The sequence below is a fragment of the Propithecus coquereli genome, unplaced genomic scaffold (assembly GCF_000956105.1).
Source record: "Propithecus coquereli isolate 6110/MARCELLA unplaced genomic scaffold, Pcoq_1.0 Scaffold158, whole genome shotgun sequence".
NCBI lineage: Eukaryota > Metazoa > Chordata > Mammalia > Primates > Indriidae > Propithecus > Propithecus coquereli.
Window position 1 is genome coordinate 2,318,872 of NW_012140302.1, and position 24,233 is coordinate 2,343,104.

Sequence of the window (24,233 nt, forward strand, 5' to 3'; positions counted from 1 at the left end):
CGTTATGCCCAGCATCCTCCTGCCTTCGCCGGCCATGCACTGCGCGTAACTTCCCATTCAGGGTCTGCTCCCCCACCTCTGGCTGCCTTTGCTTCCACCCCACGAGACCCCTCTGAAGTTTTCCATCATCACTTAGAAAGGAACAGACCGACTCAGCTCGCTCCCAGGTGGAGCGGGATGACTACAGTGGACTTGAGACTTTTTACAAGAACCTTGTAAAACTCTTTCACCCCTCACACATTTTTAAGTTTACGTCCACATTTTTCATCATAACGTTTGTAGAAGATGCAGTTTCTAGTATATTGTAAACATGGATACTTTTAAGTAAAACTATTACATCACTGTTTTAAATTTATCCCGTGGAATCTAAACACCACAGCAATGTAATACCTACCATCATCCATTTTAAAAATGCACGAACACATTCTTCTTTAATAGTGTTCCTTTTTCTCCATGAAGTTTTATTTCTATTTCACTTTCCCCATTGAATTTTATCCTAATGTAATGTATGTAATATATTTTTATGCTTAAAACTCTTTCATTTGTTTCCCTGTCATATTTCTCTTAACAATTTTATAAAGTTGAAACTTTTTTAACTTCCTGAAATCATAAAGCTCTAAGTATTAAAATTTGGTTTGAGTTATCATTACAACTATTAATAGTCTGTAATTGATCAAAACAACATAAATGTATTACTGACTTGGATAAATAATTAATAAACATTATAAGTTAGATTATATCGAAAACGCATCTCTAAATGGTGGTCCTGGGTGACTTTTTAAAATAACCTTTTTTCTTGACGTACAACATACACACCTGGACACGACCTGTGTAGTGTGTAGCCTGAGCAGGGCAACGTTCACCTGACAGGCAAACCCACGTGTGCAGTGCTCTTCCTTGAAACCTCTTCAGTTCTGTTCTTCTGCCGGAAATAAGTTCTCCAGTCTCCAAATTCCCGTATCTCTTACTTTTACCCTTTTATTACGTGCTTCTCTTTCCCCTTTGTATTGTAGCTATTCATGTGACTCATCGCCTGTCACCTTCTCTAACAGTGTGCTCCTTAAGAGTGCACCCCATGTCTTAATCGTTTCTCAGCATTATGCCTTACAGTTAGTAGGTGTCTAATAAATATTTGTTGAACAGATAAATTGATGAATACACATCTTAAATGTCTCTGTATTTCCCACAGGTCCTAGAATAGTGTTGGGCTTTCAATAGCAGGGTCCCAGAAGGACGGATGAATTAATCAATGAGCAAAACAATGAATGAACAGATCAATGAACTAATGAGCCATTGAACAATGGCACGAAAGTCAGAGAGTTCCATCTCCTGTGAGACTCAAGATCAGCAGACTCCGTATAGAGGGTGTGGAGTGTATGACACCGGCTATTTCTAGCAGAGTCTCCCGTTGTGCATTTGCTTTTATAACTGGTCATGGCAGATGTAACTGCTCATCACAGAACATCCAGTAAACCCTTTCCTGTCTTTCGCATCTTGTCTTGCAGGTGTGAGCGGCCTCTCCTCACAGCAGTGGTGTGTGGTACATACCTCAGCCCGGGTGAGGATGTAAAAGCCCCCGCCCTGCACGTGACTGGTACAGGCCGACGGGAACACCTGGCTCCAGCCACGTTCACAGACATGTCAGCCGTGGAGTAGCGCAGACACTTTCTCTCAGCTTCTCAGGGTCTCAGTCCTTTTGGGTTTGTTTCATTTACCTTTTTTTATGGTTTTGTGGCTGGACGTTCACGACTAAGGCAGACACCATGGGGGATCAGCAGCTGTACAAGACCAACCACGTGGCCCACAGTGGTGAGAACCTTTTCTACCAACAGCCACCACTTGGCATCCACGGTGGGCTGAACCACAACTATGGGAATACAGTCACGGGAGGTGGAATGGACGCCCCTCAGGCCTCGCCCATCTCCCCCCACTTCCCTCAAGACACGCGGGACGGTCTGGGCTTGCCCGTTGGCTCCAAAAACCTTGGCCAAATGGATACCTCGAGGCAGGGGGGCTGGGGAGGCCATGCAGGGCCTGGAAACCATGTGCAGCTACGTGGCAACCTGGCCAACTCAAGTATGATGTGGGGGGCGCCAGCCCAGGCCGAGCCCACCGATGGCTACCAGTATACTTATTCCCAGGCCAGTGAGATCCGGACCCAGAAGCTGACTAGCGGTGTCTTACACAAGCTGGACTCTTTTACCCAGGTCTTTGCCAACCAAAACCTGCGAATTCAGGTCAACAACATGGCCCAGGTGCTGCATACCCAGTCAGCAGTGATGGACGGAGCCCCTGACAGTGCCCTCCGCCAGCTGCTGTCTCAGAAGCCCGTGGAGCCCCCAGCACCGGCTATACCTTCCCGCTACCAACAGGTGCCCCAGCAGCCTCACCCGGGTTTCACTGGTGGGCTGTCCAAACCAGCTATTCAGGTCGGGCAGCACCCTACCCAGGGGCACCTGTATTATGACTACCAGCAGTCACTGGCTCAGGTGCCAGTGCAGGGAGGACAGCCACTGCAGGCCCCACAGATGCTGTCACAGCACATGCAACAGATGCAGCAGCACCAGTATTACCCACAGCAGCAACAGCAGCAAGCTGGGCAGCAGCGTATCTCCATGCAAGAAATACAGCCGCAGCAGCAACAGATGCGCCCACCACAGCCTCAGCAGCAGCAGCAGCAGCTCCAGCTGCAGCAGCGGCAGGGTTCAATGCAGATACCTCAGTATTATCAGTCCCAGCCCATGATGCAGCATTTGCAAGAGCAGCAGCAGCAACAGATGCACCTGCAGCCCCCTTCTTATCACAGGGACCCGCACCAGTACACCCCGGAGCAGGCGCACGCCATGCAGCTGATTCAGCTGGGCTCCATGCCCCAGTACTACTACCAGGAGTCCCAGCAGCCCTACAGCCACCCCCTCTACCAGCAGAGCCACCTGCCTCAGCACCAGCAGCGTGACGACAGTCAGCTAAAGACTTACTCTAGCGACAGGCAGGCCCAGGCTGTGCCGAGCTCCCACGGGGACCTGGGGCCTCCTGATACAGGAATGGGAGACTCAGCAAGCTCGGACCTGACCCGGGTCAGCAGTGCCCTCCCTCATCGACCGCTCCTGTCCCCCAGTGGAGTCCACATCAACAACATGGGGCCTCAGCATGAGCAGCTGTCTCCCAGCGCCGTGTGGCCCCAGGTATTCTCCCAGTGGAAGTTTCTCCCAGTATGTCAGTGCTGCAGGGCCAGCCAGGGCTGTCTTTGCAGTGCCCAGTGCTCTCTCCAACCCATTCAAGCCTTTTGTTCTTTATTCATTGCTCAAACATTAGCAGTGTAAGCCCTGTCTATGCCAGGTGTAGATATAGATGTGCCAGATTTTGGAATACAAAATCAATTTTGATTTAGTCCTTTGCCCATGAAACTATACTAAGAAGATGTCCTAAACGATCATGTAATGACCAAGACCTTGAGTCAGGTGCCAGGGGACCACACAGTGGGGGTGTCTCATCCCCCTGGATCTATATCAGGATATTCTCTGTGGAATTGGTCCGCCTTTGGGAGAGAGACATTACAACAGCTCTTCTCAAAGTATATTGCTCACAACAGCAGGTCCACAGAATGTCTCATGGATATTGCTAGGGAAACAATGGATTCTCTGGATAAATAAATTTGAGGTTTCCTAAAATGAAACAGGTTGCTATACTGCAGGGCTTCTTGAGGCCTTCAATATGCCAGTATGTATTGTGAGTCTCCCAAAGGGGATACCACTCATAGTTGCAAAGATGAAAACCTTAGCTGCCCACAGGATCCAGACTGGTAAAGTGAATAAGCGAAACAGTCTGGTATGAGGCATTAGGGAGTGGTGGCAACTGCAGTAGACTGGCAAACAGATGCCCTATCCAATGGCATTCTCATTCAGGATTTTTTAAAAAACAGTCTAGCCAAACAAAACATGTATGCAGGCCAGATTCACCCTATGCACCATGGTTAACCCTTGATTAGTTCCCAAAAGTATTTGAGCACAAAATGGCCTACTATGTGCTGGGCACTGTTCATGCCTTGCCATGTCCCAGTGCTACACTCATGTAACAACAGGGGCTTGAGAGGAAGAGACCCCAAATAGGGACTGGTTGGGTGGAGAGAGGCCTCCGATGGAGGTTGAGAGTCAGAGATGAATTTCCTCTTGACTCTGTTTTGTCTGGGGCTCAGACCTGGTAGTAACCGAGAGCCTTGGTGAATATAAAAATGAGATGACATGGCCAAGGCTTTTAAGAAAGAATTCCAGCAGGTCTCCTGACATGATGCTGTGTCAGCCAGCTCTTGTTTCTGTGTCCCTTGTGGGAATGGAGTCTGTCTGCGCACATAGTGGGTGCCCTGGAACAACAGGACGGAACGTGGTGGGGAGGTTGCATCCCGGCAGGCTTCTGGCTGGCAGCAGGTCCAGGAGTGGGGCGGTGGTCCCAAGTCAGAGAGCAGTTAAGGAAAGAAGTCCGGTGTGGAAGAATGAGGGCGTACGTGGATGAGAGTGGGGTTAGCACGAGGCGGACAGAGGGAAGAGTCCTGGAAGGGTAGGATCTCCGTGCTCCACTGCTCAAGGATGCCTCCTTTCAAAAACACATTGTTTTCCTCTTTTTTTTTTCGGTGTCCTGCTTGGCTCAAAATTAGATGCACCTACCTGATGGGAGAGCCCACCCAGGGTCCCCTGAGTCAAGGTAGGTTGAGTGGAGGCTTGTTGGTATTTGGGGAGACTGGGAGGTTTTCCTGGGTTGTCTCTCACGGTTCATTTCTAAATTCAAAGTCAATTCCTTGAAGAAGTGTGTAGAAATGATAATAGAACTGTTGCGTTTGAGTGCTCATTGTATGCTAGGCATTATATATTATGCTTTGTAGTAAAGTAACCCAGTGAGGGTTCTGACCATGTGCCTGTACATGGTTAGCGCTGAATAATTGTTAGCTATTATTATTATTGTACAAATGAGAAAACTGAGGCTCAGAGAGCTTAAGGTTATGCATCAAGTAACCAACCATGCTGCAATTGACACCAAAGCCTGTGTTCTGTCCACTGTCCATTCATTCAGTAAGTATTTATTGAGTGCCTACTGTGTGTCAAGCATAAAGCTAGGCTTGGAGAATGCAGCAGTGAATAGTACAGACTTTCTTACTCTTCTCGTGGGCATGGTAAGTAAAGATTTAGCCAGAACCTGATAAACCGCTAAAACATGCAATGTGGAGGCTGCCCCAGAGGACGTAGACAGGTGTCTCTAAGGGAGGGCCTTGGACAAAGTGGGCTCAAGTGGACCTTGGAAAGGTCATTAGAGCCACAGGTGAGGAGAACCCAGTGCCTGGAGGCCTGGGATGAAGAAGGATGTTTTGTTCAACTCTTGCATGACTTTGAGGAAGCCCTTTCCCACTCTGAGCCTCAGTTCTTCATCTATAAACTGGACTTAGTTCTCTCAAGAGTATGGGGGTGATACAAGTGAGGCCATGGCCATGGAGCATTGGGTGAATAAAATGGGCTGTTTGTAGGGATGAGGTCCTGTGATAAGTCACTGATTCCCTTCCTCGATGTATGTGTCCTCTCCTTTTGGCCCTACCCTTGAGCAGTGGCCAAGCCAAAGGAGTGTTTGGGGAGCAGTTTGATGCCAAGAACAAGCTGACGTGCTCCATCTGCCTGAAGGAGTTCAAGAACCTGCCTGCCCTGAATGGCCATATGCGGTCGCATGGAGGAATGAGGGCCTCCCCCGGCCTGAAACAGGTTAGCAGGAGCCAGTCCCCAGTCCTTCCCGGGCCATGTGTTGCTTGCTTTGCTTTGCCGCCATCAGACAGAGTGAGGTGAGGCCTATGTGGGCACCTGGAGAGGCCCTGTCCTCCCTTGACAGGAATGCTTAAGCTCTGACCCTGCGGGGCAGCCAGGTCAAACAACCCCCAAACCCCCAAGGGTCAAAGCAGAGGTGCTAGAAAGACTTCTAGGGGATCCCAGCCTCTCCACCCTGAAAAGACAGAAAAGGAAAACATGTAAATGGAGTATTATTTTTAACTTCTGCCACTTGAAATGCCCAAGACCAGGGCCACTGGGGCCTTCCGGATCAGTGGTCAGTGGCTAGAGAAAGCTAATAACCATCAGGCTCTCAGCCAGCATTTTCTGTTCACCAGTGCAGTGGTGTTTGGCTCTAGCATCTAAAGATCCTTAAATACCCTCTGGGTTATCCAGGTAGGATATCCAGGTAGTGCACTATCCATGAGTTTTAGAGTTAAAGTTCAAAGAATTTCCTTAGAACTCTTTGAATATTGTTGACCCTAATTTAAGTCTATGGGATTAACTCTTTCTTAACCAAAATTCTGGATTACCCAGATCATTCCATCTCCTGGCCATGACAAATTGTTTTAAAAAGCATTGTCTTTACTTGTTAAAAATAACATGTTTTGCATTTCCAATGTGGTTTCCTAACTTGGCTAAAGTTGAGGATGGAATACCTGTTTCCATTTGACAAATGAGTAGACTGAGGCCCACAGAATTAAAAACTCCTGCACAAGATCAGACATTTTTTGGACTGATTACAAGCCCATGTCCTTTTCTTAAAAAGCAATGATGACCACAAAAACATTTTCAATATTTTAATATACAAGCAATACATGGTCTAGATTTTTTAACCGTAGAAAATAGAGTGCATGGCCTTGTCTACCACCAACCAGCATCACTCCGGCCAAGGACTCAGGGTTGCAGGAAGGAAATCACCCTGCAGTGGTTCTCTCTCACCCACACCTGACGTCCTGGAACCTTTCAGGAAAGCAAAGTGCATCCCCCCCTTGTGAGAGCTGCTCTCAGCCCAGGATCAAAGCCTTTATTGTCTGTGTAGGAGGAAGGAGAGAAGGTCCCGCCGCCTCCGCCCCAGCCGCCACTGCCGCCTCCGCCCCAGCCGCCACCGCAGCTCCCTCCCGAGGCAGAAAGCCTCACGCCTATGGTCATGCCCGTGTCTGTCCCTGTCAAGCTTCTCCCACCCAAGCCCAGCTCTCAGGGCTTCACCAACAGCGCCGTTGCCGCCCCCTCCGCCAGAGACAAGCCAGCCAACTCGATGTCGGACGACGAGATGCCTGTGCTCGTGAGGATGACCCTCTCTCCCCCACACTCACCCCAAGGGGCTGCCCCCCGCACGCCTGCTGTGAGTTGCTGCTCTAGCCCACCTGCCTGGGGTGGGGACATCCCTTTGCTTTCTTGGAGATGGGGCAGCTCTCCCAGAGTCACTGCGCTCAGCTCAGACGTGGCTTGGCCTCTCAGGGCTGAGCCCCTGTGGCCACATTGGAAAGCCATCCTTGTTCACACCGCTGCTGCCCATTAAATGCCTGTTACTCTACCAGGTTTCTGGTCTAGGTTAGATCCGGAGAAACCTGAAGGTATTCCCAGGTTTAAACAGAGATGATAAGTCAGCTGATAATCACTGATCCAACCATACCAGTTACTAAAATATGGAAGTACTGTCTCACATAGTAAATAGCTGTTGCCCAGGCCCTGGCCCCTTCCCTAGGATCTCAAGACCTCCCCAAATCCAGCAGCCAAAAAGGTAACCCCTGGCACATTGGGGCCTTCAGGCTGTAGCCCTGGAATCCATTCTGATGATCAGCCTTACCAGATGCTTAATATTGTTTTAATATCACACCTGCTTTAATACCTTGGAGAACCTAATTTGTTAAAATTCCCAAAGTAGTTCCACTGAGAGCTGCCCACCCCTAGTCTCAGGAAAGCAAAGAGATGTGTGTTTCTCACTGTTCGGTTCTCTTCTTTCTCAAATTCTAAGTGTTTCACCCAAGCAGCTTAGCTTGGCTGTGGGGCAGTGTTTCTCTCTCCCTCCCTCTCTCTCTCTCTCTCCCCCCCCCTCTCTCCCTCCCCTTCTCCCTCTCCCTCTTCCTCCCTCTATCCTCCGCTCCCACCTCCCTCTCCCTCTGTCTCACCCTTTGGGAGTTTGTACCCTGTGTGGTTGGCTCTATCAGACCTATCCCCTTCCCACAAAGTGCTGTGTTGGGTCAGGTCTGTTCTCAGAGAATAGGTGGTTGCTGAAAATCCAGGAGGCACAGGGGTGGGACTGGGCCAGCATAGAGGTAGGGAGGGTAATTAAGAGAACTAGAAAAGTCCAGAAAGAACCTTTCTGGTTCTCCGTGTAATATCAAGGTCTCAGAGAGAGAGACTGATGGAGAAGCTCTGGGGTGAAAATTCTCCTTAGTGGGCAGCACTGGGGCCAGTGACAGGCAGAGAGATGAAGTGACGTATCCAGGCTTCCTCTTTGCCCAGGGACATTCCTGATTTGGTGTCAGAGACACTGTTTCTACTTTTGGGGAACACTCAACCAAGGGTTCCTAGTCACACGGGTCAGAGTCCCAGGCAGCCCCCGCCAATTCAAGATGGTGAGAGAAAGACGCGGGCAGACAAGAACCGATGCCCTGGGTGTGGCTGGGTGGGAATACACCTGGGCGGCTCAAGTAATTAGGGACCGGGGAGAGGCAAGGGAGTTGGGCATGAGTTTGCTCAGGAGACCATCACTGGAGAGGTTTGAAGGAAAGGATGAACTTGGCTTAACAGAAGGGTGAGGGAGACATCGGCGCTGAGGAGACAGGCTGAAGTGGAGGTGCACAGGTGGGATGTAGAGCCTGAGAGCAAGATCCTGGCAGTTGATGTAAAGAAATTAAAACGTCCGGGAAGGAGCCCTGAATTCTCTCAGTGCTAGGCCCTGTGCCCAGAGAGTGCGAATAGTTTGGTGGGGTGGAACAGTGTAAATGCTTCTCAAGAGACATCCAGGTGGACATTCTGGGTGGCTTCTCTGGCCCGGTGTCTCCGAGCCTTGCCTGGAGGATGAGAAAATCTGGGTTTAGAGCTGAAATAACAGGAGGCTGGAGGAGAGGGAGCCCAAAAGGGACCTTTGGCCCTGTGATCAGAGGTCTGGATTCCAGTGCAGCATTGAGATCACATAAGGTCTGCATGTACTTAAGTGACCTCATCAGTTACCCAGCAACAGGGTGTAAAGTTTGGAGATTGCTCCCCAGATGAGGGGCATGGGCCTCCTTCCCCGTCTCCTCAGCCCCTCTCCAGGCCTCAGCCTCAGATGCTGAGGAGCCCTCTGGTGGGGGGAGGAGGCAGGGGGCATGTCTGGCCTCAGGAGAGCCCCCTGGGGGTGAGGTTTAGTTAGGATCCTCCACACTGGGGCCTTTTGTCTTCCCAGACTCCCTTCTTAGACCTTGGAAAACTAGGAAGCTGGAGGGTACACAGCCTAAGGTGCTGGAGGCAAGAGGAGCCCAGAGGGAGAGGAACCCAGAGCAGAGGGGCAGGTCACATGGCCTGGAGGCAGCTGGTCATGTGACCATAGCCAGCCCTTCCCATCACCCCCTGCTGCCTCCTACTCAGGCTCCACCCTGGGCACAGCAATCGCCAGAACTGGCTGTGACTAGCCCCTGGCCTGCAGGGCCCAGAAGGGTACCACAGACTATCCAGAACCTTTCCGCAGGTATCCCCGCTGCCCCTCCCAGCCGCCCCACCCAGCCACGCCCATCTCTCAACTTTTCTGGGCTGATGCTAGCACACAACCCCAGTCTGTTTCTGTTTGGCTTTGGCATGCCCTGCTTATCTATTTACGTGCATTTGTTTACTTTTAGTATAAATGTATTCCCGTGGCAGATCTTCTTCCAGACTGTGCTTGGTACGGCTGCCATTAGAATAAACTAACGCTGCTGACAGGAAGCCACCCTAGGGGAAGGGCTTGCTACAGATGAGCCACCAGTTCTGGGAGCACTAGTGAGAGGTGGTGAAGGGGTCGGCTAACCAGATCCGTTTTTTAAGAGAGCACATTAAAGGGGCTTAAAGATCCTAGATGACTCCCCCCATCCTGAAAGTTACCTACGAGGGCCCAGTGGGGGTCGCTGGCCCTGGAAGCCCTGGCGAGGCATGAACCCCCTCTTCCTGCCCCTCAGCCTCTACCCCAGCTTCCCCGAATAGATTATTCTGTCCCCTTCCCAGAACATGTGTTATCTGTCCCTGACGTCTGTCCCTGGGGAGCAGTGGGGGATTAAAGAACCCACTCAGCTGGGTTCCACTGAAACCAGCAATCAAGAATTCGAATTTATTACTTCTCTCCCACCACTATTCCTACCACCCCTAGCTCTTTCCAGACAGTGGGGACTTTTTCCAGAACCAAAGTTTTCTCCCAAGTCAAGCCCCCGGAACACGCTTTGCCTGCAATGGATGTCGTCAGAGTGGGAGGGGGTGACGCGGCCGGGAGCCCCCATTAGAACGGCAGAAGACCCCCTTCCTGGAACCTGTGGAAATGGTCTGTGGGGGAAACCTAAGGATTTGAATCAGATCGCTCTTGCCGTTTTAGGAAGTTCCCAGGAAGCATCAGCCGGGCGCCCCCAAAGCCGAGGAGCCCCTCAAGACCGTGCAGGAGAAGAAGAAGTTCCGGCACCGGCCCGAGCCGCTCTTCATCCCGCCGCCGCCCTCCTACAACCCGAACCCCGCCGCCTCCTGCTCGGGCGCCACCCTCTACCAGAGCCAGCTGCGCTCCCCGCGCGTACTGGGGGACCACCTGCTCCTGGACCCCACCCACGAGCTGCCCCCGTACACACCCCCGCCCATGCTGAGCCCGGTGCGCCAGGGCTCGGGGCTCTTCAGCAATGTCCTCATCTCCGGGCACGGCCCTGGCGCCCACCCCCAGCTGCCCCTGACGCCCCTGACGCCCACGCCGCGCGTGCTGCTGTGTCGCTCCAGTGAGTGCCCCTTTCAGCCGCCTCGGGCCCCGGGGATTCACTCCTGTCTGTGCCGGGTACTGCCCCGGGAGCACTCACTTCCTTTAGTTTTCTCATTTGTCCCACAGACTTTTGTGGAGTATCTGCTGTATGTACCAGACACTGTGCTAGGTGCTAAGAAAGACCTAGAGTAAGATACAGGCTTTATCCTCAGGGAAATCCCAGTCTAACTGGGGAGCCGAACGCATGAGTGATCACTGCAGTCTCTTTGGGATAAGGAAACAGTTGAACTGTGCACCCACTGCCCAAGACTGTGCCCCGGATGACTGTGCAAATAGAATTGGGTATCACATGCAAGAACAAGCCTTGACGTTTTAGCGTGCTTTATAAAAATCAACCGTGGGAGACCAGTAGCAGGACCTCTTTCTGCAGCAAGAATGGTGGCATAGATACCATAAAGCTTATCAGACACGTGGGGCAGCAGGCTTCTCACTCCGTGTGAGAAATGGGCAACCCCAAGCTGTTTAGCACCACACTCCATCCAGCTCCCTGCGGACTGTTGCGGGTACCTCCAGCCTGGGTCACGTAGGAAAGGACCCCTGTCGTAACTGGTTAGGTAACTGCTTATTTGCTTCAGTTTCTTCAATACCCCTTCCCTGTTGACCGGTGACCTCTGGTTTTTGTGTTTCAGATAGCATTGATGGCAGCAATGTGACAGTCACCCCAGGGCCTGGAGAGCAGACCGTGGATGTTGAACCGTAAGGAAAAGCTTCTTGAGGAGTGTAGTTAGTACTTCTGTGGTCGGAGAGTACACTGAGAGGGAAGTTTGAGAAATTATGGAATCATGGCTATTTCTTGAATGCTGTTGTTTCCCCATACAGTAGTTGCCAGTATTTCAAGGCCTTTGTCAAAAACTAAATGCATAGTAAAAGCATGAAGCCCGGTATTCAGAGAACCTAGTGTCCCCATCTCTGGCTCCACACACCAGCCTAGTTGTAGCCGTGTGCTTTCACATCCCCAGTGACATTAAGACGTCTCTCTTGGGGTACTCAACTCTCTAAGAGGCACCTTCTGAGTGTCCTCACTTTCCCCACCCCTATCTCAGATTCTTGGCCAGTCTCCATTGGGCCTGTTAAGTACTTGAGTTATGCAGTGGGATGTATTATGGAAGGGAAAGGCGGTTATTTTCATGGGTAAGCCCAGAAAAGAGGCCAGGTGGTAGAGTGATGAGCAGATTCAGTCAGGAATCAGAAAACCTGAGTTCTGATACTATTTTGTTATCTGATCTTGATTGAGTTAACCTTTCTAGGCTTTAGTTGATTCATAATACATGGGAATAATTATGACTGCCTTGCTTGCATCACAGCTCTTAATAAGGTTCAAACCAGATAATCTATGTGAAAGTGGTCTGAAAGAGATAAAAAAATTGAAATAAATGCTTTGTATTTGTCCCCTTTTTTTCTGTCTAAATGGTGCCATCGGCCATGCTCTGGGCAGCTATTCTCTTAGAATTGGCCACCCTCCCTCTCCCAGTTACTGGGAGATATATAAAGTCCCAGGCAGACTGCTCCCTTGCTCCCCAAACATCCCTCTCCAATCTTAAAGCTGTTCCTTATCCCAGTGATAAAAGCCATGCCTGGCATCTTAGGGTCACACTATGAGGAAATGCCCTGCATTCTTTTTGCAGAAGGAACTGGTTTCCCTCTTTTTCAAGTTCCTGACCATTGCCCTTGGCCTGGGCCATCAAATTGAACACCATACTGTTATTTTTCTTCTTTTCATTAAAGACGCATCAACATTGGCTTGAGATTCCAAGCAGAGATCCCAGAACTCCAGGATGTCTCTGCCCTTGCCCAGGACACACACAAGGCCACATTAGTGTGGAAGCCCTGGCCAGAGCTGGAAAACCACGACCTCCAGCAAAGAGGTACAGGCATGTGGGAAGAGCAAGGTGGGAAAGGCTTGATTATCTCACTGGGATTACTGGTTCCAGGTTTGGTGTGTTTTTCCATGATACTGAGCTCTCTCTGATGCAGTGGCTTTTCTTTGTTCCCAACAGTGGAGAATCTTCTGAATTTGTGCTGTTCAAGTGCGTTGCCAGGTGGAGGGACCAATTCTGAATTTGCTTTGCACTCTCTTTTCGAGGCCAAAGGTGACGTGATGGTAAGGAACCATGACAAGGAGGCTTCCCAGGTCATACTCTCCGCATCAGAATCCTGCAGAGAATTTTCCCAAGTCTCTGTTTTGTCCCATGTACCATACAGCCAGTTCGTAAGATGCTGACCAGCCAATATGCCTCCATGTTCCTTATCTCAATGAGGAGATAAGGATTTAAAAGCCTGTAGAAAAAAATCTCCAGTGGACTTATGTTTACACATCTGTTCCTAAGTTGTAACTGTGGGAACATCTGTCCTAGGAAATTAGAATTTCTTTTCATCGTCTTGTATTTCACATCAGAAAACTGAGTCTCCAGTGATGGAGGTAGAAGGCCTTACTGAAACAAGAGTTGGCCTGAAATAGCCTATTGTACTTTGCTAATTGTTCTTCCCTCCTATGGAAATCAGCTAAAGTTTGATGTTTATGGAACTCTTTTCTCCTCTAACCAAAGTGAAGTGTTTACTACGCACCAACTGGTTCCATTCTTCCACCTTTAACGTGGTTCTGCCGATGTCCCCCAACTGGAGCCTTAGTGCTGTCTTCCCACAATCAGAGCTGACAGTTTACCTGTTCAACCCAGCCAGATCACTCAGTCACTAACCTCAATTTCTCCTTTATGTACATACATGGTTCTTGCTGGTACTAGATCTAGCTTTTTGCATTTTAATTTTATGAAAATATGAAAATAAATGTCCCAATACTGTGATACCCTTCAAGTATTTTCTAGAATGTTGGAGAACTATGCTTAAGCCTTTGAAACCAGGGTTGCAGAGTAGCACTTCTCAAGCTTTTTTTTTTTTTTAAATTTCTTTTAGAGATAGGGTCTCACTGTGTCACCTAGGTTAGAGTGCAGTGGCATCATTGTAGCTCACTGTAGCCTCAAACTCCTGGGCTCAAGCAATCCTCTTGCCTCAGCCTCCCAAGTAGATGGGACTACAAGGCATGCGCCACCACACCTGGCTAATGTTTTACTTTTTATAGAGATGGGGTCTCACTATGTTACCCAGGCTGGTCTCAAACTCCTGGCCTCACAGGATCCCTAAGCACTGGGATTACCGGCATGAGCCACCGCACCTGGCCACTTCTCCAGCTTTTAATGTGCACACAGATCACCTGGGGAGTCTTGTTAAAATGCAGATTCTGATTCAGCCGGTCTGGGGTGGGGCCCAGGTTCTGCATTTCTGACCAGCACCCAGGTGCTGCTGGTTGGTGGACCACACTTCGAGTAGCACGATTCTAGGCCTCGCTCTGCCTCTAAACCATCCGCAGCTCAACTCTGCCTGCAGCATTTTTTAGAAAGCCAAGGAGGCTGAAGGAGGCAGATTTGGAAGAGTGCATTTAGCTAGAGCCCAGCTAGGCTCTCTGGAAGGATAGTGTGTAGTAGTTATTTCCAATGCAGCTGTTTATGTTCAATTGCAGCGAAACATGGGATTTTTCTGTAAAACAGTTACAAATCACCCACTCATTTCCTCAGAGCCCTTCCCCAGAGGCTCAGCCTCTATTCAAAGGAGGTCCCACCCATCTCTCTGAAGCTGGCAGGCCCTCACCAAGGAAAGAGTCAAGTCTCGGCCGTTTTTCTGGGACATGACCAGCAGGCATGGGTGGAGAGGGTGTTAGAATGACGAGTCTTGTTGGATGCTGAACACACAGGAAGCCCCAGTTAGTCGCCCTCTGGTTTTCCTTCTGGCATCCCCACCCTTGGCCCCTGCAGTGCTAACCCCTTTCCCCTTTTGGGTAGGCGGTCTTCAGAGGACGCACAGATCTGTTACTGACTCTTGCCTTTTCTCTCCCCTGGGTCTGCAGGCTGCTCTGGAAATGCTGCTGCTGCGGAAGCCAGTCAGGTTAAAATGCCATCCTTTAGCAAATTACCACTATGCTGGTAGGTTGCCAGAGCCCTGTGCCCTGTTGCTCCCTGCGGGTGGGCTGCTTGCATGTTTGGTTGTGGCGCTTGTGACTAATGGATAACACCAGTTCTGTCCTAATTGCCACTTGTGAACTCAAGGCCTCTGGGGCCTCACTGGTGGGGGCGGTGAGTCTATTGGCTCAGCATCATCAGCCCTTTGTGTAAGCTCCTGCCCCTCACTGGTGCGCCAGGACCTGGGCAGTAGTGGACGGTGCCTGCACATGGGCAATGAGACCAGAAGGAGCCACAGAGGTACGGCACAGAGCCGACAACAATCAGCAGCCCCGGCTTTGGAATCAGTAGCCATGGGTTCAGATCTGACTGCACACCTTAGCCACGTCGCTTGGCCTTCTGCAGCCTTGGTTTTCTCCCCTATAAAATGGGGCTTGTGTTCCATCCCTTGTAGCATTTTTGCGAAGATGAGAAATGATATGTGTAGCCCAATGCCTGGCACATCCTGGTAGCTATTATTACTCGTTTATTCCACAATTATTTGTTGAACACTCACTGTGTGCAGGGGACTATGCTAAGCACTGAAATGCAACAGGGTCTATGACAGCCATAGACATAGTCCCACCTCGTGCAGTCTGCAGTCTGAGGAGGAGGCAGTTACCAAACAATGGGTCTCTCTAATGGCAGGAGAAAGACTTCATACACACAGGGTCTTGTGAGTGTGTGGGTTAATGATAGCACCACCGTAAGAGGGGAGTACAAGACACCTTTGACATTTGAATGGAGTGAGAATTGTGAAGAGAGAAGCAAGCAGGCTGGGGAGCCTAAGAGGTGACGCCTGCAGCTGAGGTCAGCGTTTTTATCTCCATTAACTCTGATCCACCTGTCCATTCTGAGGGTCTCCACGAACTGCCTTGGTTCTCTGTTTCAAAGAGGGCAGAATCTTCTGATGTCCCCTGATTTTTAATCTTTTGAGGTTTTCTTTGGTGACTTGGGCTGACCCTGCCTAGGCAGGTGCTAAATACATAGGCTTGGGGACCTAGTAATACCTTTTCCGATCCTCGGTGCAGGCGTCCAGAGATGGCTTAAGGTGAGGGCTTCTTTACAAATGCTGGCACATTCTCAGTGGGCTGTCTTTTCCCACCACCGTTTGCCTCACCTGATGTGCTCCTCCTCTCTCACGCGGTGGCTTTCCTGCCTGTCATCACAAGGTAGAAAGGCCTCGAAGCCCCTCATCTAAGCACGGCAAGCCCAGGGATATCTGTGCCGGCACAAAATGGACACATGGGATAAGAAATCCATCATTTAACCAGTGGCCTAAAGGAGCCAGTTTCTTAGTATTGTCTCCATCATTTCCTGCTTGGTGTCTGCCCTGAGTGTGGGTAGAAAGATGTGGGAGTTCTCCCTAATATGCCATGGAAACAATCCAGTTTTCTGTTAATTCCCGGCATCATCTGCCGCCCATTAAACCCCGATGGGCTGTCCAACCTCCTAGAGCCTATGTCAAGCTTCTTTGCATAGTGGGTGAGACAGCAGGCTGGCTAAAAGGAGCTTCCCAACCATGTGCTGTGAGATGCTGCTGCCCTCAGCCGTCAGGGTGGCCCGGGTGGCCGGAGTCATGGAGCCTCTGGGTTGGTCAACTCCAGCTGTCAGCAAATTCATCTGTCAGCAACTTCAACTTCAACACAACTCCCTTCCAGTTCTTCCCAGCGTGCCCAACAAGTGTCACTATTTCTATGTGTGCCGTGATGTGAAAAAGGTCAGAAAGCTGTAGACTAGAAGCCACACACACCCCCAAACAAAACAAAACAAAAACACTAAAATATTACCAAAAACTTTGAACTAGAGGATCCTAAACTCTGCTAAAATTAATCGATCTTTTAAGGTTGGGGGTTCCTAGCTAATCCCTTGCCTGTCCCCTGCCCCCTTCCCCCACAGGCAGACCAGGAAGGACTCTGCTGCTTTCTGGAATCATTCTGACCCTTGGAGGCAAGAGAGGTGGAGCTGAGCTGTGAAGGGTTGGTGTCCCCAAGAGAAGGGTGCTCACCTATGTCTGCCAGTCACTTGCCTTCTTCAGGAAGTGATCACAGACTGGGCCTCAGAGAATCTTCTAGAATTATAAGCAAAAAGGGCAGAGGTCACTGGTCTCTAAAGTCTGACCCAAAACCATCCCCTTAATGGTTCCTTTACAAGCCACAGGGGAGGTAGCAGAGTCTACCCCATCACATGTGGCAGCTGCCAGCCACCAATCACCTTGTTCCCCCACTTCTGCTCCCTGCCTCGCTAGGTCCCCAGGTGTCAGTGAATCCCATCTCCGTTGCCCCATCCTGCCTTGACCTTTGTGCTAAGCCCTATTGGATGCTCTCCAGTACGGACTGTCTCTTGGCTTAATTCCACCCTCACCGGGACACTGTCTTCTGGATCTCCTTTGGCTTCTGACTCTGCGTCATAGCCAGTGTCACCCACCCCAACTCCCAGCCCTGAATTTGCTTTCCAGGCTCCTGATTCTCTAGAGGGGGTTTAGGTCTCCCAGACCTGTCTGTGCCCTGGAGGGAAGGCAGCAAGACTGGGCTTAGGGGAGAGAGGCTACAAGTTTGGGGGAGAAAGAGACACAGGCCTGTGGAAATCGCTTCCTTACTTTACTCATTGTCTTCTCTTTCCTAGCCATCCCAAGCAATTCATTAAGAAGAGGAAAAAGTGACCAATGCTGGGACCCAGGAGAGACATGCCAGGGGGAAAAGGACTGGTGGGGTGGGCAACTTACCCAGATCTAAGGGCTGCCTGGCAGGGCCAGAGGAGCCCTGTGCAAGATCCTTGAGGAACGTGCTATTGCAGTGGTTCCTGGTGGTCAGTTCTCACCAGGATGCACGGTCCAGGCCTCTGTCCCCCTCTCAGCACCCTTCCACCCACGTGTGCATAGCAGTTGTTTGCAGTTGTTCCCATTAGCACTTGCACTGGGTGGAGATGGGCCGCGCGTCGGGGATTCAGGCGGGGGAGGACGCCTGGTTGTGATTAGGATTGTGGCATCCTTGACTTTCCCATTGAACTGGCCATTCCTGCGGATGGGTGCAGAGTGGAGGGGGTGTTAGAACTGACCCTGGCTTTTTGGCAAGAGTTCAGCAGAAGCTACTGTCAGCTCTAACAACAGCCCAAACTCTCACTGGGTCCTGAGACCCTGATGTGAGCTCTGGAGAGAGGGGAGACCTGGAAGAAATACTCGTTGGAAGGAGCCTGGTCTCTGCCTTGGAAGCTGCCCCAGTTAGATGAGGAAGCAGAATTACATACTCAAGAGAATACTTAGCAAGAAACACAGCTGTGATTTCATTTTCCAGGCATTCTTAGCCCATGTCTCTAGCTAGATAGTGGTCCCCTCAAGGGCAGGAACTGAGTTAATACTTACTCTCTTGCCTTGCCTGACACAGCACTTGTAAATAAGCACTTAGCCAACAAGCTCAAATTCTGGATTCAGATTGAGGCCTCCCTCCCTTTTGCCCCCAGAGAGAACGTTTGTAGCAGCCTGCTTCGCCTTGTGCCGCTAAAAGAGTTATTCAACCTTCACCCACTGTGGAAAACCCTACACGGAAATGCAGACCTGGTGTAAAAGCAGCTCTCTTTTTTCTACAATCAACATGTCTTTCTTGTGTAACTGCAATGACATCAATAGAAGTTTTAAAAGTCCAGAAAGAAGACCGAAAGGCCCTCTAAAAGTTACTGTGCCCAAACTGTCACCCTCCCATGTCTCTTTTTAATTGCCTGTGTTCACTATAGATGGCCCCAAAATTAGCCACAGTCCAGAGCCTGTTTCCCAGCAACTGAAGTTCAAACAGTTTTCTTCTAGATACTGTTCCAGCACCTGTTTCATCCAGTTAATTAAGTTCTTTGTAATTAGCCTTAATCGTCTTGTTAGGGGCCTGCTGATAATAGCCCAATAGCCAGGAATCCCCAGGTAGAACAAATGAGTCTGGGGGGACTGCCAGCCCACGAACCCTGTGTGCATGCTGAGTGGGCAGCAGGGGTCTTAGAAGGGAGGGCAATGGGGCACAGAAAGATAGGGGAGGGGCTGGGCATGGCAGCTCAGGGTGGTACTCCTAGCACTTTTGAAGGCCAAGGCAGGAGGACTGTTTGAGGCAAGGAGTTGGAGACCAGCCTGAGCAAGAGTGAAATCCCATCTCTACAAAAAAAAATAGAAAAATTAGCCAGACATGGTGGTACGTGCCTGTAGTCCCAGCTACTAGGGAGGCTGAGGCAGGAGCATCGCTTGAGCCCAGCAGTTGGAGGTTGCAGTGAGCTATGATGATGCCACTGCGCTCTAGCCAGGGTGACAGAGCAAGACCCTGTCTCAAAAAAAAAAAAAAAAGATAGAGGAGGATTTGAGACAACCCCCACCTCAGCAACCTCCTGCATTTTATCCTGGACTTTGTCCATGATTCAGAATTCAAGAAAGGCTGGCTTAGAACCTCATCTAAGAATGAGGAATGTGCCCCCATCAAGACAGACTACAGGAACAAGAGGTACCCAAGCCTTGCCTTGACTCTGGATGGCAGAGGGATCTTGGAGGCAGGGAGTAACAGACTGCGGAAGCTGTGAGCAGCCAGGAGTGAGGCCGTGGGATCATAAGTACAGGGAACAGGGAGCACTCACAGAACAGGTGGTCTTCCCGAGTGCCACTGTGCACTCATCAGCAGGGGACAGCACTTGTCTCATAGCCCTGGGCTGATTTGGAATCTGCTTTCCAAGTGGCCAGTGAAGATCCAAAACATCTATTGAGCACCTACCTAGGACCGAACACAGTCAGTCACAGGGTGGCTGCCACCATCCGCATGTCACAGGTGAGGAAACTGAGACTCAGAGAAGTTAAGTAGACTTGCCTGGGGTCACAGAAGGGTAAATGGCAGAACGGGGTTCACAGCCTAAGGTTTCCTGACTAAAGTCACCCTTTTTATCACAGCTCAGTGATATTAGTTGGAGAGAGCTCATTCAGTTGTTATTTAACTGTACGAGGCTTCGGCCTGGGAATTCAGCCTGAGAGCCCAGGGGTAGGGTGTCAGCGTCAGCAGGCGATCCTGGGAGAGCAGGAAGGCAGCTCCAGTGTGGGAGTGAGGACAGATTTGTTGGCTGACCCAGCCTCCTTTCTTGCTTTGTGTACGCCCTGTTGGACAGACACACACACACAGCCTTGTCATGTGCACTAAAGCAAGACCCTAGGACTAAAGCCATCTCTTATAGTCTAAGCCCATGCTCCCTGACCCAGACCCTGCAGCACCGAGGGGAAGGGAGAGTGTGCAGCCCACTTCCCACCCAGAATCAGGAAGACAGAAGAGCCCATCACAGAGCAGCAGTCCTGAGAACCACAAGAGTCGGCAGGGGGAAAGTCTCCTTCCCCATAAGGTTTGGGGATCCCCCGTAACAGGATGAGACAGGAAGCTACTTCACCCTCTGTGGGGTTGCACCTGGTACCCATTTGGAGACACGAAGGGACATGCTTCTCCGAGGTAAACAGACCTGGGGACTTAATGCTGCTTTTTGGGCCAGAAGTCAGATGATGCGTCCAGCATGAGATGGAAGGAAGTTATTCGCTGTAGAGACAGGTTTTGGCCCGTGCAGGCTGGATGGCCCTGTTGGTGTCTCACCATGTCTTAGAGCTGCACTCGAACTCAGGAAACGTATCATCTGGCTGAGGTTGGATAGAGTTATCATTGATCTATTAATAGTTGAAGGCTTCATCCGTCCCCTGATTCCACATCTGAGATGCAACCAAGGGCTGCTCAGGCTCTGGACTTGGCAATGGGGCAGCACATCAGCCTCCTTATAAGCTTGTATGAAAGCTGGTGTGACACGTTGCCATTGTGATCTTCCTCCATCATTATCTTTCGGACCCCTCTTACCTGTTTGCTGTTTTGATGGATACCTAAAGGGAACCATGACTGTTCTTTGGCTGTTCAACTAAACTGTTGGTTAATCCATTCTATCTTCCTCTTTCTGCCTCTGCTCCTGGGTAAGGGGAGCACAGATGGGAGCTGGAACCCCAGGCCTCGAATGTCGTGCAGATTTTGAGGAATGGTGATGGAGCTGCTACAGAGCCTTAATCCCACCCACCTTCTCTCCTCACGTGCGTTCCAGCGAGACTTCCCCAAACTCCTTGCCCCCTTCCCTCACCGCTGCTGTGGTGTGCACAGCCTGAGATGTCTGGGCCTCTAGAGCCTGTGGAAGATGCTTCCTTCTGCTGAGGATTCATGGAAAGCTGCTTTCCTTCTAGAAGTAAAGAGATAAACTTGCAAACCAAATAAATTGGGTGGTAGCCTGCTTTTTAAGAAATCTGAACCAGCCCAGGTGTAGAGAGCATATTCTGAGTCTAGAGCCAGACCTCTTGGCTCATGGACCCATCAAGGACTCGGACAGAGAAGGTGTTCGTTTAAGAAATCTGAGTTTTCACTGGGCCATGCATTCTGTCAGGGAGCTTGGGATCTCCACTTACAGTCTAAGGAGGCCCCTGCCTGCCCAGAGCAGTTTCCTCTGATTCACTTGTTTTGGCCAAACCGTAAAAGGGAAGAGGCGATTCAGGTTTCCCATACTTCAGCCCCATCAGTTGACCATAGCAAAATGGAAACCTTAGACTTGCCCTAGATGGGAAGAAAGATTCCATGGTTTGGGGTACTAGATCTCTGAGCAGAAGTGCAGAAATGTCAAAGGCCTGGCCATGTACCATCCAAAGGATCAGAGAGTTGGAGAATTCAGCAAGCCAGAAGAATGGGGCTGAGTTTTCTGTGAACCAGCTACAGATATTGAACCATTCCTAGAGCCCCCAGAAATGGGAATCCCCTTAGAAATAGTCCTTATTTCTTGCCCCAAACAAGTCAGTACCATGCTATATGATTATCTGCATGTCTTGCTTTCTCTTTTATGGAGGAAAAAGACATAACTATCAAGTTTAGTCAGCAAGGTAGAGGTACCAGCCCAGGACCATGGAGCCTCTTCCCCCATCACTGGTCTGCAGATCTGTCAAGAACTGGTCCTACTCACCTCTGGCCTCATCTGCTTTTTCTCTGCTGGAACCCTAAACTTGAATCATACAGGATTACTGATTATTCTTTGAACACTTCCATTTCTTCATCTGTAAAATGGGATAATAGTAATACCAATCTTACAGGGTCATTACTAGAACCAAATGATTAATAAATTGTAAAGTACTTAGAACCTGGCACGTAGTAAGCACTTATAAATGTTAGTTCTTTTTTCCTAGCACAGCGTCTTGCTTGTAGTATACATCTTATAAGTATCTGTTGAATGAATGAATGAGTGGATGAAGTGCATCACCCAACTCTTGCCTCTGATTTTGCACATGCTGCCTGACTTGTTTCTGTGTGTCCTTTAAAACTCAAGTGTTTTCTTTACCTGGAAGCCTTCCCGGCGGCCCTGGCCCTAACCTAAGTAGTGTGGTGTTCCTCCATTATGCCCCACTGGCATCTCACCTTGACCTTTATAATTGCAGTTATCACCTGCAATGCAGTGGCCAGCTGGTTTGTCTCCCCACCGGATTGTGAGCATCTGGAGGGTGGAGGGTGGAGACTGGTGAATCCAGCCACACCCTGAAGAGTGCTTGCTACATGAATGCTTGCGTTTGTGAATGTAATAATTACATAAAAACTGTACCTAAAAGTTTTTGAACGCTTACTGCTTCCTAGTTATTAAGCTGGACACTTGGTGCATTATATTCTTTTAACCTTCACAAAAATCCTAAGCAATAAAGACAATATAATTACTCCCATTTGTAGGTAACAAAACCGAGGCTTAGGATAAGTAACTTGCCAAGACCAAGGCCGTATCTGCGATTTGAACCCAGATGTCAGAGCTGCCGACCATGACGTTACACTGTTTTGGTTCCAACAGGGGTTTGCTATGTATTATATCACTTGCTAGACAGTTGTATTTTGTAACTTAACTAAATGAACCAGAAACTAAACGCAGGGAGGACTGTGAGCTGTTCTTATGAAGTTTGTGTTTTGTTGTAGGTTCGGACAAGTGGACCTCCCTAGAAAGAAAACTGTTCAATAAAGCACTAGCCACTTACAGCAAAGACTTTATTTTTGTACAGAAGATGGTAAGCATGGTTTTCCCCATTGCTCACTTGAAATTAAATTTGGGAAACTGTACACATACAGAAATATTAGAAATATTTGGTTACTGGTTTAACATTTGTGCAAAATGGATGGCGTCCACCCCTTGCTGGTGAAGGATGGTAGGTGATATAGGGGTGGCACGGCCCCAGTGTTGGGGGTGCAGGGGAGAGGACGAGGGAAGAGACATGGATTATTTGGACACTGCAATGATGGGGGTTATTTTCTGAGTAAAAATGTATAATTTATAATTCTGTCAGAATTACTAGAACAGGGGCTTCTGGTTCCTAGTTTACACAGTTTATTTCATGTGTATTTGACAGATCTATCATGTTTCTGACAGAAATTTTTCTGGGAAATCAGGGAAGGGAGGATATGTGGCCTCCCCCCTACCCAGGAGCAGTTTTTGGTGTTGGACTCATAATTATGACAGTAATAATGAAAATAATACCTGACATGTACAGCATTTTATAGCAAAATAACTCTTTCACATAGATGAAACAGCACTTTATACAACAGATAATAAATTTAATAGGCTTTAATTGGCTAAGAGGTATTTTAGGCTAAAAAAATTAAAACAGCCAGGCATGCTGGTATGCACCTGGGGCAGGAGGATCCCTTGAGCCCAGGAGTTTGAGACCAGCCTGGGCAACATAGCAGGACCCCATCTCAAAAAAAAAAAAAGAGTTAAAATGATTCACAGTGTTTCAACAATCTGATAAATGATGGAGCCATATTGTATTAAGGATAATTTAAGATGTTTGGGTACACAGAGAACGGGATCACAGGTGACAGCTCCCATTGGCTCCTGGCTGGGCCAGATGGTCCCCAGTGGTGTTCTGGGGTGGCAGGTCTCCTGTCGTGAATCTAGGGCCTTGCCTGGAGGAGCATCCGAAACAGGTGGGCTTTGCCTCTGGCTTGGCTCTGCCTCCATCTGGGCATTTGTGCCTGCCCATCCTGCCACCATCCCCTTTGCTGCCCTGCGTGCCCAGCAGCTCCCATGCTCCTGTCTTTCTTGAGTCGCCCTTCCCCAAGGACTGTCCTGGCCGGGGCCACACTCCTGGAAGGCCCCACACTGTTGATGGATGATGGATTCTTGTGTGGTGCTTGCCAGGAAGCTCGGGTTTTAAACAAGGGCTCTCTGGGACAGCATCCTCACCCCCGGGTGATTCTGGTGTAGAAATTCCAGATGTCAGGGGAATGTGACGGGGGCAGCTCCGAAAAGACAGGACTTCTCGTGGTATCCTTCCCATCTCACCGTGTAGGTGGCCGTGTTCCACCCCAAAGCTGGGGCCAGCCTTTACTCTGCCTCCAGAAAACCCACATTATTGACCCAACCAGAGCGTAGAGATACACAAACTAAACAAAGGAATGTTTTTGCCTTAAAACGTATATA

The 24,233-nt window shown here is 49.7% G+C and overlaps 1 protein-coding gene and 1 long non-coding RNA gene across 2 annotated transcripts in view; both read left to right on the plus strand.

Moving 5' to 3' along the window:
* The window catches only part of LOC105807502, a 163,112-nt gene extending 161,436 nt beyond the window's left edge, over window positions 1-1,676 (plus strand). Inside the window, exon 5 of the long non-coding RNA XR_001137334.1 lies at window positions 1,506-1,676. This is a non-coding gene — a long non-coding RNA (uncharacterized LOC105807502). The remainder of the gene's footprint in view (window positions 1-1,505) is intronic.
* An 87-nt stretch (window positions 1,677-1,763) lies between these two features.
* Window positions 1,764-24,233, plus strand: part of TRERF1 (transcriptional regulating factor 1) — a 36,645-nt gene continuing 14,175 nt past the window's right edge. The window contains exons 1-10 of the mRNA XM_012640801.1: window positions 1,764-3,185; window positions 4,652-4,698; window positions 5,591-5,741; window positions 6,844-7,086; window positions 10,348-10,732; window positions 11,403-11,469; window positions 12,499-12,638; window positions 12,771-12,874; window positions 14,672-14,747; window positions 22,733-22,821. Coding sequence (XP_012496255.1) covers window positions 1,764-3,185; window positions 4,652-4,698; window positions 5,591-5,741; window positions 6,844-7,086; window positions 10,348-10,732; window positions 11,403-11,469; window positions 12,499-12,638; window positions 12,771-12,874; window positions 14,672-14,747; window positions 22,733-22,821 — 2,724 coding nt within the window. The remainder of the gene's footprint in view (window positions 3,186-4,651; window positions 4,699-5,590; window positions 5,742-6,843; window positions 7,087-10,347; window positions 10,733-11,402; window positions 11,470-12,498; window positions 12,639-12,770; window positions 12,875-14,671; window positions 14,748-22,732; window positions 22,822-24,233) is intronic.